The following is a 16642-nucleotide window of genomic DNA, read 5'->3' as shown; positions in this document are numbered from 1 at the left end:
TCTGTTCAAATCATCAACACCAGGACTGACCTGGCACCGTTGGCTTGGATTATCGTTCTATTGCTAGGATGGGACTTGAACCCATCATCTCTGTACTCCTGAGTAGCCTCCCCACTGAGTTGGAGTTGACACCTCTTTAATGTATTTACAGCATTTCTGTCTGGTTTCCACAGAGAGTAGGGATGTGGAGGGGAGATGTTATTTTGGTGGTGGGAGGGCAAATGGTGTAACCATGCACCTTCACAGTGCCACCTACCTTGGAGGACTGAAGCATACATTAGATGCAAGTTACCAGGCTGCGGGAGCCCACACCTGATTAAATCACAAAGAAATCCCTCATTTGATCCTTCATCATCTTTAATCTCAATGTAGTGACTGGGTTTATGTTACCCGCTTTGTGTCAGGTGTCAGGATGCTGGGGTCATCCTGTTGTGTGGATGTTATAAAAGGTTTACAGATTTGACATGACTGACAAAATTCTCTTCCCTTTCAGAAAAAAATGGCTACCGTGTGGAAGGGCTGGAAGATAAGGAGAGAGAACAGGAGGACAAAAGGCTCACGGAGAATGAGGTAAGTCTTGAAGGTGGAAAGTGATATGAGTAAACTTCTGCCTAAAATTTATGTCAGTGGTTCTTTGTTAGAACCTACAAGTGACGAGCTATCTCAGTGGCCAACTCGATTGGGATCAGAGCAGGGACCTTCTTACTTTTAATAGATTATTTCACATGACCATGTAGAACTCAAAGATACTGGATTTCATTGGCATTAAGCATGCAATGATAACAATTACTGCCAGCAATTACACATATACATTTATAATTATTCGCTCTGGCAATTGGGGTTACAGGTATAGGAAATAACCAAGGCAGCTAATGGAATGCAGGCCTCGATATCTACAGGACTGAAGTATAAGGTTTCAGAGGTTTTTCAGCAGTTGACACAAAACCCTGGTTAGATCCCACTTTGGAGCACTGTGGGCAGATCTGAGCACAACACCTTGGGAATGATACATTGGGTGGAAATACAATGTACATTTACAACAAGAACATATGGACTTCAAGGATGATGAGGAACGATTATACAAATTAAGCCTGTTTTCTCTAGATTTTAGAAAGTTAAGGGGTGATCTCATCAACAGAAAAGGGCAGGGTAGAAAAAGATAAACTATTGCCACTGGTTAGGGCTTCTAGAACTAGGGAACATCGTTTTGAGAATTAGGGCCAGACTCTGAATAGAGATTGACGATAGGTGCAGGAGTAGGCCATTCTGCCCTTCGAGCCTGCACCACCATTCATTATGATCATGGCTGATCATCCTCAATCAGTATCCTGTTCCTGCCTTATCTCCATAACCCTTGATTCCACAATCCTTGAGAGCTCTATCCAACACTTTTTTAAATTAATCCAGCAACTGGGCCTCCACTGCCCTCTGGGGCAGAGCATTCCACACACTCACCATTCTCTGGGTGAAGAAGTTTCTCCTCATCTCTGTCCTAAATGGTCTACCCCATATTTTTAAGCCTCTGGTTCGGGACTCACCCATCAGTGGAAACATGTTTCCTGCCTCCAGAGTGTCCAATCCTTTAATAAAAACTGAAAGCACTGTGGATGCTGGAAATCAGAAACAAAAACAGAAATTGTGCTGGAAAAAAATCTCAGGTTTGACAGTATCTGTGGAGAGAAATCAGAATTAATATTTCAGGGAAAAAGTTGTTTTTTAAAAAAGTTGGTTAATAGAGGTATGAGGAAGCATATGGTGGATGCTTGAAACTAACACAAACAGCAGTGGATGCAGAATGGTAACTTGATCTACCTCCAATTTAGCATTTTGATAAGCAAAAAAAATGCAGGAGAGTTCACTGCCCAATTAGCCTGTATCCTGAAGGCAGTGATCACTGAGAGGAGAGGAGAGGAGGGAGAGAGAGAGGGTGGGAAGGCCTCAGTTGGTTGATGTTTGTACCTACACTGATTTCTCTCCTGATGTTTTCCAGGTTCCCAGTGGCGGGAGCATTGTTTCTGTCAGTGAGAAGCCTCAAGAAACAGGGGAGAGCAAGAAACAAGTGAACGAGGCAGGAGCAGGGGAGAAGGGAGAGTGTGAACCACAGGAGTTGGCTACCCCTTCTCAACCTAAAGGTATGAACTGGAGGTGACAGTGAGGTCAGTCACTGCTGGATAAGGGACCATGGCTACAGCATCACAATTATTATGGTGCAGAAGATGCTATTCAGTCCATTGTTTCTGTTATCCAACAAGCATCATGACTTAATGTAACCCTTCTGCCTTTTTCACAAGACATTGCAAATTGTTTCTTTTCAAATAACTATCCAAAAACATCTCTTGGAATTGAACTCTGTACTCCAACACTGTCTATCCTTTTGGGCAGGGACGTTTCTCCCTGCCTGTTCTGGCCAGATTCCTTGTGATTTTGAAAACCTCTGTTAGATCTCCCTTTCACTCCAAGGAGAACAATCCCAACTTCTCCAGGTCCATCTTCACACCAGGTGTTTCTCATCCCTAGAACCATTTTTGTAAATCCCTTCTGTACTCTCTCCAGCGCATTCACATCCTTCCTATAATGTGACCCCTACATGTACACACTACTCCAGCTGATGTCCATCACGGGTGGCACAGTGGTTAGCACTGCTGCCTCACAGCACCAGGGACCTGGGTTCAATTCCCACCTTGGGTAACTGCTTGTGTGGAGTTTGCACATTCTCCCCGTGTCTGTGTGGGTTTCCTCCGGGTGCTCCGGTTTCCTCCCACAGTCCAAGAATATGCAGGTGAGGTGAATTGGCCATGTTAAATTGTCCGTAGTGTTAGGTAAGGGGTAAATGTAGGAAAATGGGTCTGGGTGGGTTACTCTTTGGAGGGTCAGTGTGGACTTGTTGGGCAGAAGGGCCTGTTTCCATACTGTAGGGAATCTTAATATAATAAAGTGTTTTGTGCATGTGCAGCATCCTCATCATCTCTTGTACACTATGCCCTGTTAATAAAGCTGAGGACACCGTCTACTTTATCACCTGCTCTGTCCACTTGTCCTACCACCTTCAGTGATTTATGCACATCCACACCCAGAGCCCTCTGCTCCTGCACCCCTTAAGTATTGTATTTCCTTGTTTTTATATTGTCTGTCCATGTTCTTCCAACTAAAATGTACCACTACACACTTTTCCCTTCATTGAACTTTACCTGCCTACGCCACCAACTTGTCAACGTCCTTTTAAACCTTTACAGTTTTCACTGCTTCCGAGTTTCACTTCAACCTGTGAAATTCTCCCTGTTCACCCAAAATCTAGGTCACTCATCTATGTCAGAAAAACAAAGCTCCCAATTGTAACCCTTTGGGGAACTCCACTGAAAGCCTTTCTGTAGCCCAAAAAACCCCACTGATTATTACTGTTTCCTGATCCTCAGCCAGTTTTGTATCCATGTTGCTACTGCCACTTTTATTGCACAAAGCGTAACTTTTCTTACAAGTCTGTATTGAACACCTTACGGAAGTCCATGTACACCACGTCCAATCGTATTATTATCGTTCACCCTTTCTGTGGCCTCTTCAAAAATCTCCAGCAAGTTACTGAAACCACCATTTCACCTTTAAAATTCCATGCTGGCTGTTCCCAAACAATCCACCTTTTCCATTTTACTACTGATTGTACCTGGGATAATAGAAGCTTCATCACCATGGGCGGCATGATGGCTCAGTGGTTAGCACTGCTGCCTCACAGCACCAGGGTCACAGGTTCGATTCCAGCTTCAGGCGACTGTCTGTGTGGAGTTTGCATATTCTCCCTGTGTCTGTGTGGGTTTCCTCACTGTAGGGAATCTAATCTAAACTGACTGGTCTGTAATTGCTGGGTTTATCCTGACAACGTTCAGGGTCTCTAACCAGAGGGTGGTTCATGTGTTGGATGAACTTCCAGAGGAAGTGGTGGATGTGGGTATAATTACAACGTTTAAAAGACATTTGGATAAGTTCATGAACAGGAAAGGTTTGGAGGGATATGGGCCAAGTGGGACTAAAGCAGCTCTCGTGTGATCTATTTGCAGATGCACATATGTCCCTTTAACAAGTTGCAATGACAGGTGTTAGGATAAGGAGACTTTTGACGGGCGAAAATGTGATGTGGTTCGTAATGAAAGTACAAGTGAATCAAGTAACAGGTGTTAAACAAAAACTGATGGACTTTAATGCAATGTACAGTTTAAAGCATCAGTCAGAATGATTTCAGTCCACCTAAAAGCAGCAGGACAAAAAGATAATTCCGAAGGGAATTCAGTATCATTTCCCCAATTCTGGATTGGGAGTGGCTAGGTGGTGGTCTCCATAAAAAAGGATCATGTTTTGGCAGGTAGCCAATTTCTCACTGATTCTGATTGGCTGGGTGTCTGTGGAAATAGGATTTACTTTCTGTTTCTCTTGACAGCTGAAGATGTGAATGAGGAGAGAGAGATTGCAGAAACACTACAGAACGGAGAGATATTAAAAGAAGTGAAAGAGGAAGAAGAGAGAAAAGATCAGTCTGGCAAAGGAAAATTTATGTTCAATATTGCAGATGGTGGTTTCACAGGTAAACCATCCGTTAACCCCTGACAGTAACCTTAGCACTTAGTAAGTAAGATGGAACCTGTAGCTGCATCACCACAATCTCTCTCTGTCTCTGTCCCAGTATCTGACTGGGATCCTCCCAGCTGCTCCTGCTGCTGCTTTCTCTCCATCCTGCACTTTCCCCTCGAGCTTAACCAAGTGTGTCTGACCATTAATCATCATTACTGGCTCATCAAGGGGGATTGGTGGGGATGTGTGTGTGGTGGGGGTGGGAGTGGGATAGTGTCCCCAGGGTGAGGCTGTGAATGTGTTTGTGTGCCTGTGTGGGGGTGTGTGTATATGTGGGATAGTGTGGTGTGTGTGTGTGTGTGTGTGTGTGTGTGTCACAGAGCCTCCAGAGTGAGGCGCTGTGTGACTTGGAAGCTGTTGGTGGGTGTAATTCCGTGAACAGGTCGTGAAGCCGATGGGTTTGTGGAAGAGTGAATGATGGTTACGGTCATCGTTACACAATGGTCTTTATTATTAGGGATTTGTTTACTGAACTGAAATTCCACCATCATGTTCTAAATCAGCTCTGATGAGTAATTTGTGTTCTTGTTTGTTCAGAATTGCACACGCTTTGGCAGAATGAGGAGCGGGCTGCGGTTTCTTCCGGAAAGATCTATGATATCTGGCACAGGAGGCACGATTATTGGCTCCTGGCAGGGATAGTTGCGTATCCTTTTGCTGAGTTGTGGGATTGGGGCAGGACTGGGCTTGGATTTGAGAGACTACATTAAAGGCGCAGTGTGAAATGTGTCGGCACACTGAGCAGGTGACAATCACTGATACAGCAGAGAAATGGGCCTCTCGGCCCACCTCGTTCAGGCTCTCGTTTGTGCACCACATGAGCCTGCTCCTTCCCTGGCGTCGTCATGTCCTATCGATAAACATTTCCATTCCTTGCTCCTTTCCCCTTATGTGCATCCATGTGTTTCCTCTAGTAAGTTCCACATTCTCACTGTTCTGTGGATGCAAATGTTTCTCCTGAATTCCCTACTGGTTTTGTTTATGGCTTCTTGTATGGGCCATAGTTGAGTTCTTCCATGTGGACAGAAACATCAGCCCTTCGTTATCAACAAACGCTTCCACCAGCTTTCTTAGCTGATGTCTCAGTCCCCGCAGCTTTTCCTGTTTGGAGTCATTCTGATATTGTGGTGTTCTTCTGGCAGCATGGGTGCCAGAAGTATTCCTGGGATCCCAAACATGGTCTTCCCAAAGGGCTCCTAGTCATTGACAATGTGCAAAGTATTCTTCACCCACTGTCCCTGTAAATTAATATTTTGTCCTAACTGTCCCCTCCCTTTGACAGAAACTGAGCATCAAACTCATGGACACCTAGTGTGGGGAACAGAAACTTACATTGAGGGAGCAACATAATTTTAAAATATGAGGATAGTATAGAGTGGGATTTTTATTCCGTACCTAAACCTGTGCTATACCTGTCCTGGGAATGTTTGACAGGGACAGTGTAGAAGGGGAGTTTTATTTTCAGTTTGGAAGTGCAGAGGTAGCTTCACTCTGATTTTCCCCAGCACCTCCATCGTCCCTGTATCTCTTACAGTCATCATATGTGATATCTCATCCACCGAAATGTGCCTTCTCTGCCCATGTTCTCCTTAACGTTTCTGTGTGGTCATGGCTACGCTCGCTGGCAGGATATACAAAACGATCCTCGATACACCATCATAAATGAGCCTTTCAAAGCCGAGATGAACAAGGGGAATTTCCTGGAAATGAAAAACAAATTCTTAGCTAGAAGATTCAAGGTAAATCAAGGCTGTTTGTGCGTGTCCAGGTACACCAGTATGTGGCAACATGTTAAATGTTTCAACATGTGTATTTGTGTGGGGCAGTGTGTGAGGGTGTATGGCTGTGCCTGTGTGCATTTGCTTGTCTGTACTGGTGCGCATGTCAAGATTAGAGTGGTTCTGGAAAAGCACAGCAGGTCAGGCAGCATCCGAGGAGCAGGAAAATCAACGTTTTGGGCAGGAGCCCTTCATCAGGAATGAGGCAGGGAGTCTCCGGGGTGGAGAGATAAATGGGATGGTGTGGGGCTGGGGAGAAGGTAGCCAAGAGTGCAGTAGGTGGATGGGGGTGGCGATGAAGGTGATAGGTTGGAGAAGAGGGTGGATGGATAGGTGGGAAGGAAGATTGGCAGGTAGGACAGGTCATGAGATGGTGCTGAGCTGGTAGGTTGGAATGGGGTAAGGTGGGGGGCAGAGCACTTTAGGGAACATCTCGGGGACACCCACACCAATCAATCCCACCGCCCTGTGGCCGAACATTTCAACTCCACCTCCCACTTTGCCGAGGACATGCAGGTCCTGGGCCCCTCATCACCTGACGCCTGGAGGAAGAACGCCTCATCTTCCGCCTGGGAACCCTCCAACCCCAGGGCATCAATGTGGACTTCACCAGTTTCCTCATTTCCCCTCCCCCCACCTTACCCCATTCCAACCTTCCAGCTCAGCACCATCCTTATGACCTGTCCTACCTGCCAATCTTCCTACTGCATCCCACTGCAGGGAAATTTGTCCAGGTTGCTGCCTGATGCATTCTGTGCACTACTGAGGGAGTCCTGTCTTTTAACGGAGCTTTAAACTGAAGCTGAAACTGTCCTCTTGGGTGGACCTCAAAACTAAGATCGCACAATGATTGGTTATTTAATTGTTGTCACATGCACTGAGGTACAGGGAAAAGTGTATTACGTGCTTATTCAGGCAGATTGTGCCATACAAAGTGCGTCAGGGTAGCAAATCAGGGTGCAGCGTACAGTGTTATAGTTCAGATCAGAGTGCGGCGTACCGGGTTACAGTTCAGATCAGGGTGCGGCGTACCAGGTTACAGTTCAGATCAGGGTGCGGCGTACCGGGTTACAGTTGGTACTGTTTTGAAGAATAAGGGAGTTCTTCTGAGTCCAAAAACAGAAATTTCCAGTGAAACTCGGCAGATCTGGCAGTGTCTGTGAGAGAAAGCAGAGTTAGAGTTTTGAGTCTGGTGACTCTTCTCCAGCATATATGGTTCTTTGTTTTATTTTAGAGTTTTTCCTGGTGACCTGGTTGATACTTATCTCTCAACTAACATCATGAAAGTAGATTGTCTGATCATTATCATGTTCTTTGTGGGAACTTGCTGTGGTGCTTTATTTCCTAAATGTCAACAGTGACAACTCAGTGGGAGTATTTCATTGGCTGTTCAAGGGTCGTCTTGGGAGTGAAAGGTGCAAAATACTTTCTTTCTCTTCTCCCCTTTACACTCCTTTCCTCCATTCCCCCCTCTTGATTAAACTATTGCATTTCATCTCACCTTTGGTTTCGTGTGGCTGAGGAGTGTATTGGTGCAGTGAGCTGGGTGGAATTGTGAAGAGATTAGCTAAGTCCAAGTGTGACTGTGTCTAATTATTTGTTTTTGTCTCTGACTCTCTCACCACCACCAACACCCATGCCCCCCCGCCCCCCAGCTCTTGGAGCAGGCTTTGGTGATTGAAGAGCAACTGCGGAGAGCTGCTTACCTCAACATGACCCAGGATCCCAATCATCCAGCCATGGCCCTCAACGCACGCTTTGCTGAGGTCGAATGCTTAGCTGAGAGTCACCAGCACCTCTCGAAGGAGTCCCTGGCTGGTAACAAGCCTGCCAATGCAGTCCTGCACAAAGGTTTGTCACGTGAATTCGAGCACCCCCTCCCGTCTACCTCCCGTCTCCATAGTGACCATTCAGACAGGTCCTGGACATCGTAGAGATAAGAGATTAGTTTCAGCATCACTTGCACTGCCCCGCAATATCATCTTGTAAAAAATTGTTCCTTTTTAGCGAATCTGCGAATAAATTCAGCTTTTTGTAATGAAGTGGCTCTGGTGTAATTGTGATCTTAATTTATTTTTTGAATGTAAGTTGTCTTTCTAAGAGGGACTAGAGATATATTGTCACACACTGGCCTCAAGCTGCTGACACTGAGTTCATCAGTCTCCACCTAGTGCATTCTGGGCCTGAGTTACGTTAACTGCTGCAGGTTGGCCGGTGCAGCTAAGCTGCATTGGTGCAGCAAGGGGACCTGTTTGATGTTGGAGGATTACTGCACAGTTTAAATGGACAGGGTGGAGGAGGGGATTTGCTCTTTGTTAATCCTGTGCTCATCCTGTCCTGGGAGTGTTGGGGGGACTATGTAGAAAGAGCTTTACTCTGTATCTAACCCTATGCTGTATCTGTCCTGGGAATGTTTGGTGGGGAAGTGTGGAGGGAGCTTTACTCTGTACCTACCCTGTGCTGTACCTATCCTGGGAGCATTTGGTGAAGACAGTGTAGAGGGAGCTCTACTCTGTAGCTAATCCTATGCTGTCCCTGTCCTGGGAATGTTTGGTGGGGACAGTGGTGTGGGAGCTTTACTCTAAACCGTGCTGTAGTTGAGACTAGGGTCTAATTGCTGCTTATGACTGAGTCTTGCATTCTTTAACAGCAATAGCCCTTTGCTCTGACCAGAGGATAACAATGAATGACAAGTTGATGATTGATGTTACTTTAGTTTTATGCAAAATACATAAAAATAAGACAATTGATCAGTTTGTTTTGCTGGTTTTCATGCTCACCATCAGCTTCCTTCATCTTTCCTTGATCATTTTAACTAGTTTTCCCTTTAAAATCCTGTATACTGCTCATCTTACCCACTCCCCATGCTAGTGATTTCCACATTTTAATCTCTCTCTTAGTTCCTCCTGATAGTTGATTACTTACCTTTATTTCACTTATTAATGACGACTTGGTGTAAAGGGCTCCTAGTTCCTTTCTTCCCCCAAAATGAAACTATCTTCCATGTGCCTATCTCCAATCACCTCTGTCTTTTATTTCTACAGAAAAGTTGCTTCACTTCAGTCTCTTGTGAAGGGTATTACCCCTCAAGTCCATTTTAGCTAATCTTCTTTGCAACTCCTGCAGTGCCTGACAACCCTTTTCATAATGTAGAGACCAGACTGCAGAGTAATTGCCATCTCGATCAGCTCACACAGCACAGACCTGGACGAAACCCGGGGCCCGCCAGGTTTGTATGTTTCAGGGCCTTACACTGAAGACCTCCCTGATCAATTCCAACCACAGAGGGAGCTGTTAATTCTTTCCTTTCTGGAATTGTTCATTGTGGAAATTTGACAATAACCAACAAAATTGTTTGTTTAATCCTCAAAAGCCATGACTAATGGGTTAACAGCAAACTGAAACAGACACCATCTGAATGGATAGAGCAGACCTGGCCTGTGATCAGTGAGGGAGATTTGGGTAGCTGTACAAAGCTCAGTAGCTGGGGCTGATTGGGCAATCGGAGAAAATGTCAATGTATAGCTGATTCCACCAGGGGGCAAATGTGATCTACATTAGGAACTCCAAGGCCAGTTTATGGATTTTTGTGGGGCATACACCCCTTCCTTTTAGTGATGGGGGAGCACAAATCCCTACTGTACTGAGGGGCACATACCCCTACTGTACAGTGTACATTGGGTTTGGTATAGTCTTTAAGTATTGTATAAGATGATGTGCTAACAGATGGTCATTTCCTAAATCTGTGCCCATCTGTCCTGCATTACATTTTAATCTCTAATCAGGTTTCTGCTCCATCGCATCTTTATCAAAGTCATAAACGACATCCTGTGTGACTGTGACAAAGGTAAACTTTCCCTGTCCTCAAATGTCTCTGCAGCCTTTGGCCACACCATCCTGCTCTAACACCTCTCTATCCTCCAGCTGGTGCTATTCTCATTCATCTCCTCGTAGCCGGAGTGTCTCCACTTGCATGCAGTCTCCTCTCAAGGTTCTGCTCATGCTCAGCTTTGTTGCCTCTAGGTGATGTCACCCAATTTCTTATGTAGACTGTAGTTTATTCTCACCACCATCACCTCCTCTTAACACTACTGTCTGTAAATGGTTAGACTAATTGATTAGACAAACAGCCTTGGATAAACAGAACTTTCCTTTGAACTAAATATCTGGAAGCTTGAGGCCATTGTTTTTGGTCCCCTCAGCAAACGTTCTCGAGACATTATTGCCCCGGGGGGAGTGGGAGAATCAGTCTGTACCAAGGCGTTTGCAAACTGTCATTCCTAAGACGACCTTTCAATCACGTTTGCATCATGAACTGGAATGTTTTCATCACTGAGTCAATCCCTTTTCAGCTGATCTGCTGAAAGTTTCAGGTATTGCCATCCTTGATGATGTGACTGTTAATCCCCACACACACAGGAGCTGGTACAAAGCTCTGCTGCCTGCTTTGTCTTTTGGATCAGGGCTGATTCACCCTTTGCTCTGTGTCCACCGACAAACATTGGCTGCTGGTCCAGCAGTTTTAAAACAGTCATCCTTGGCTCCTTGGATGCTGCCTGAACTGCTGTGCTCTTCCAGCACCACTAATCCAGAATCTGGTTTCCAGCATCTGCAGTCATTGTTTTTAACCCCCTTTTCAAATTTCAACACCCACTCTTCCCACATCTCTGGAATCTCCTCCAGCCTCCCAACCCACTCCAGACTCTTCCAAACTAGCCAGTGTTAATCTGTCAGTGGACAAACCTTTGGCAGCCCAGACTGTACAATCTGGAGTTTCCTCCCGAAACTCCTTGCCTCATCTCTCTCTCTCTCTCGTTGCTCCCTGAAGCCATCCTCTTTTAGTTTCCTGGTTTTATATCTCCATTGCCTGGTCACGGAGCTGTGGAGTATGTTACAACGAGGAAGGTGCATTCAAAATGCAAGTTGTTATTTTAGATTTTTCATAGGGTAAGATCTTTTATTTTTACAATACACTGGAGCAGTTATTGGAGTAATCCCCCCCCCCCCCCCCCCTCTCATTCCCAGCTGTTTGTGGAAAGGACAGATATGCCATTGGAGATTATTTAAATTTGAATAGAAACAGTAAGTCTGGATTTTAATCATTTTGGATCTGATTGAATGCTCATACTATTCTCTGTGGTGTTTAACATCTAACTCCCGATTTTTATATGGAACAATGGCTTCGGTTTCTTTGTGTTGAGCACAGAATATTCAGTGTTTTCCCCCCAGGTGATGTTCCTGGTGCAGAGGCAGATTAACCAGCTCAATACAATTCAAAACACACAAAAAATCTCAAAGACACAGACTCCCCCTGATGGCCATGCTGCTAATGGCAGTGTCTGAATCGAGCAGATTTTTAATTCCTCCTCCTTGCTGAGTTTACCTGGGCTATAACAACTGTGGGTGAGAAATGTCAGGACTGGATAAGCCCTGAGTTTAAAATTCCATGCACCCCGACCCTCCACTTCCCAATGTGTTTATAATTGCAGGCCAGCTTAGATTAGCCAATTCAGTATAGACTGGGATAGATCCCACAACTGCCGTTTTGTTGCTGCTATGTATAAGATATGGGAGTCACCTTGTAAGGCCAGCATTTGTTGATCCATCATTAATTGCCCTTGAATGGAGTGTCTTGCATTTCAGAGTGGAATGGGTCTGGAGTTCCATGTGGACCAGACTGGGTATAGATTTCCCCTCTCTAAAGGATACTAATCAACTAATTCAGTTTATATGACAATTGATGGTTTCATGGCTACCATTACTGAGACCAACTTTCAACTTTGGATTTTTATTTATTAATGAATTGAAATTCCTCCAGTTTTTCTGGTGGGGTTTGACCGCCTGTCCTAGAGCATGAGCCACAGCCTCTGGACTTACTAAACCAGGGATACTGCCATAATCTCTCCAGTTTGACTCGGTGACAAAGCAGTGACCAATGAAGAGCAACTTCAGCCTGATGCAGTTTTCTCTGCTTCCTCCCAGCAGTCACTACTCTGCAGAGTGAGCTGAGGATCAGGCTGATCTTGTACATTCCAAAAACAAAATCAGGATGTGGGGGTTATTGGAAAGAACAACATTCGTTGCCTTTCTCTAGTAACTATGAGAAGGTGATGGGATGAATGGACTGCCTTCCTGAACCATTACAGTTTGGGGTTGATGTTACAATGGAGTGTTTTGCTGGGTAGTTAGTCATGTTAATGTGGAGACACATTGACCCAGAATGGATAATGCTTCCTAAAGGATCAATTGGGTTTTTATGATAGCCTGATAGCTTCACAATCACTTTTGTGTGTCAATTTTTGAATCTGAATTAAAATTCTGAAAGTGCCACTTTGTACCATTTAAGTTCTATTCTCTGGGTTACTTGTCCAGTACCATTTATCATTATATCACCAAACCACAAACGCGCACAGACATCAATCAGGTTCTGGCTTCCGTGTGGTTGAGTGTTATTCTGCACAATTTATCGGGATAATTTTCTAGTCCACAGATAAACATATCAGTGTTGCTCAGGGAAAGAGCAAAAACTGTGAAGGGAAGAGGTGTGAGCAAGTATTACAGGTGAAGCAGTACTTGCAGAGCCTGGGTAGAGTGTTAGAAGTACTGCCCCCTATTTGTTGACCCTTATTATTGGGTTTCCTACCAATGCACCCTCCCCTACCCCCCCACTTCACTTCTACCTGCAATGTTGCTGTTCCTTGTTCCTACTGCATGGTGTTACTGTGGCTTATGGAGCTACTGAGTACCACTTCACCAGCTGTGAGTGATGTGTTGCCACTGTGGCCCCCTCCCATCCTCCCCGCTTCTGAAACCCTGGCCCTGAGCTCCTTGCCCTGTGTTTGCTTTTTGTTTCTTTCAGTCCTGAATCAGCTGGAGGAGCTCCTGAGCGACATGAAAGCAGACGTGACGCGATTGCCCAACATGTTGTCCAGGGTGCCACCTGTGGCAGCACGACTGCAGATGTCCGAGCGAAGCATTTTGAGCCGACTGGCAAATCGGGGAAATGAACCACAACAGCAGGTGAGAAACTGGGCAAGGGCATCGCGGGGAAGAGGCCGTGAGAGCGTAGGCGCAGCCATCCCTCTGCTACTGAACACCATAGAATCAAGACAATGTGGTGTACTGGAGGATCCTGGTTCTCCTTATTAGCAATGAATGGTATAATGAGACCTGGTGCACAGTTTATCTACGTTTTGATGATGACTTATGTTGATGATTGGAGTGGTGGCAGTCCCAACACTGGGTGTTAAATGCCCTATCAAACCTGTGTAATGCAGGTTTGATAAAGAGTAAAGCTCCCTCTCTGTGGTTTGGGGGGTGTGAGGACACAATTGCACTTTACTGTGATGCATCCCAGTGAGAACAGAAGGCATTCGGTACACCTTGAGAGGGGCTGGACTTAAAGGGTCAACATCTTCAGAGGTTACAGTTTCACCTTTGAAATATTTGCATAAACTATTCCGGACTTTGATTTGATCGACTTCATTTTTGTTTAAAGTAACCATCTTTTACAGCCGTTTCCACAGGGCCCCTATGGAACAGCACAGATGTACAGTAACAACTTTGCACCCACCTTCCGGGGACCAGGGACTGGAGCTCTCATCAACTACAATCAGATGCCTCTAGGGCCCTATATCAGTGGTATGTATGTAACAGAAAAGCAGTACTTATACCTGAATTCTGCAAAAATACCACAATGATAGCCGTGAAGCTGTTGGATTATCATAAATGACCATCTAATTCACAAATATCATTGAGCAACTGGCTATTTTTACCCATTCTATATATGACTCCGTCTCATACCCATGTGGTCAACTGTTCTGTAGTGACTGAGAAAGAGTCAGCTCTATCGAGAAACTTCTAATTGGCAACGCCAGCATTTGTTATCCAGTAATGCCACATCCTCACAATGAATAATGATAAAGAACATAATTCATTGTACTCCACTGAATAATCTCCTTTGATTAACACGGATGGAATTCAGTTCTACATTCTTCAGGCACATGTAGCCAGGACTAGTCAGTGAGCTGGGGCACAAGATCTCCCTGACTCTTGTACAAATTCATCATGTTCAGAAGGAACTTTTAGGATGAAAATTTAAAGCGGATCACAGACCTATTGAAAGACATGGAGCTTCTTTTGTTTGATGTACGCTATTGTGTTAAAACTAAAATGGTCCACTAGTAAAATGGTGTGAGATGGGGTTTAAAACAGTCTGATTCTAGCCTCCTTCATTTTCTTGATCAAATGTCAACAGCTGTGCCTTCAACTGTTAGAGCTCCAAACTCAGGGATTCCAAGCTCGAGACTCTCTCTTTCCTCCTTCAAAGTGTTCCTTTAAAAACTTGTCATTGTAGTCAGGTTTTTGATCACCTGGACCTCCCCAGTATACCACCATGGAAACAATATCAAATAAACTGTTTAATTACCCTCCTGTCAAGTGCCTTGGGCTGTTTTATCAAACTAAAAGTGCGAAATGATTACAAATTTGTGTGCTTTAAAAATGATACCAAATTTCCAACTAAAAGGAGAGACTATTTAAACAATTCTGCTTGTTTGCAGCAACCACAAATATTTCGGCTCTGAGTGTTCCAGATAAAAAGCTCCTAGCGGAAGGGCTGGAAGCAGGAGAGAAGAAAAATAAAGTCAATGACGTAATCTGCATTGAAGATTGACAGCAGAGTTCCCCACGGCATTCCCAGACGACAGACAGTTGATGCAGTCATCGCAAACCTATCATCTTTAAACTTCTGTTGGATAACACAAACTGTTTCCATCTTTTTGCGGGGGGAGGGGGGGGCTGGGTTGGGTGATAATGAATCTCTGCTCATTTGTACATATTTGCACTTTTTTCGCACGTTCATGAAAGACTGTTCCTCTTGCATTGACTGTTGTTTCAGGGAGGGTAGGGGTATGGGCCAAAGGAGAATCCTTACTGGCATATCAGTGATTCTACAGATTGTGCTCGATACATTAGCCCCAGGTCCATCAATAATCTACAGTACAATGTCATCTCCTAAACCTTCAGTATTCCTCTGTGCCAAGCACTGTTCCAGGCCTATCAGTGAACTCCAAGTCGAGGTCAACACTGTCCTTCAAGAGCATCAGATTTTTTGGGATTCTCTTGGGAAAAGGGGAGCATAGATCTACTCTGTGCTGTGAAATCATTTGGAGGCAGTTTCCCAGCAGGGCACCTGTTGCCTGCAGGTTATAGATTGATCATGATCATTTCAGCCATGTTTATAACAAGGAATTTCTGAATCTTGTCCTGCTGAAGGGTTTAGAGCAATCCTCAGCTTGTCACCTATGTGTTAGCAGGACAAGAATATAATATCCCCTTACAATCCCTCAGCATATAAAAATGCGGTGATGGAACATAGAATTAGTGCATTAGATGCAATGTACCAATTACCATTCAGTACTATGAAGAATTTTTGTTAAGACTGGACACTGCTGCAATTGCAACAGACTGCCCTGGGGATGACCAATACAATGCTGGACCCAAAGGATTTGAATTGTTCTTGATGCAAGTTAAACGTTTTGGTAAATGTCATTTAAACTGGTTCATTTGATTGAGAAATAATGAAGAATTGAACATCAGTGGGAAGTGGGCAAGGCACTTCAGTGGAGGCTGTTCCTCTGTTGTTTCCAAGTGTAATGGTCAGGGCCAGGGAATCCATTAGTGCCCATGTTTATTAAACACTCCCCCAATCCAATCACAAGTGATCCTGACTCTTGGAGAAGGCAAGTAAGCAACTTACCGTTAATTTCCTTCATTGCCGTAGCGTCCTGAGCTAACTTCAGGTGAGGAAGTGAAAGGAGCAAGAACCCAGCGAGCACCAGAAAAACACTAGTACAATTTTTGCTGATTTCTCACTCATCCTGGTTGAGCTCTCTGCCTGCTCTAGCTCCAATCCAATAAAAAGGGGCATTATGGTGACAATGATTGACAAACAAACAATCATTTTACTTAACAGTATTATAAATAGTATTGTATTTCTCACTTTAATATATGGGAGACTGATGGACAAATCCCAGCCATTTGCACATATCCACTCCAAATTCCAGTGTTTTAACTTTTTTTTAAACAGTATCTTGTAAGGTGTTATTGTATTTTCCAATTGTGTACAGAATATTACTGCTGTCTTACTTGAGATTAATAAGCTATTTAGTAAGAAAGTTGCACCCAAATTGAAGGCACCTGACTGTATAAACTCAAAGTGCATCTTAATACAGTCCCTAAAATCA

The 16642-nt window shown here is 44.5% G+C and overlaps 1 protein-coding gene across 1 annotated transcript in view; it reads left to right on the top strand.

Annotated features, from left to right (window-relative positions):
- The window catches only part of LOC122540107 (chromodomain-helicase-DNA-binding protein 5-like), a 20413-nt gene extending 3771 nt beyond the window's left edge, over nucleotides 1-16642 (top strand). Inside the window, exons 2-10 of the mRNA XM_043675417.1 lie at nucleotides 494-570; nucleotides 1991-2132; nucleotides 4427-4570; nucleotides 5155-5263; nucleotides 6224-6356; nucleotides 8051-8246; nucleotides 13255-13415; nucleotides 13910-14036; nucleotides 14957-16642. Of these exons, the coding sequence (XP_043531352.1) occupies nucleotides 494-570; nucleotides 1991-2132; nucleotides 4427-4570; nucleotides 5155-5263; nucleotides 6224-6356; nucleotides 8051-8246; nucleotides 13255-13415; nucleotides 13910-14036; nucleotides 14957-15069 (1202 nt within the window). The 3' untranslated portion in view covers nucleotides 15070-16642. The remainder of the gene's footprint in view (nucleotides 1-493; nucleotides 571-1990; nucleotides 2133-4426; nucleotides 4571-5154; nucleotides 5264-6223; nucleotides 6357-8050; nucleotides 8247-13254; nucleotides 13416-13909; nucleotides 14037-14956) is intronic.

Source organism: Chiloscyllium plagiosum, chromosome 34, assembly GCF_004010195.1.
Source record: "Chiloscyllium plagiosum isolate BGI_BamShark_2017 chromosome 34, ASM401019v2, whole genome shotgun sequence".
NCBI lineage: Eukaryota > Metazoa > Chordata > Chondrichthyes > Orectolobiformes > Hemiscylliidae > Chiloscyllium > Chiloscyllium plagiosum.
Note: the sequence above shows the minus strand (reverse complement) of the source record. Positions and strands in the feature narration are given on the sequence as shown.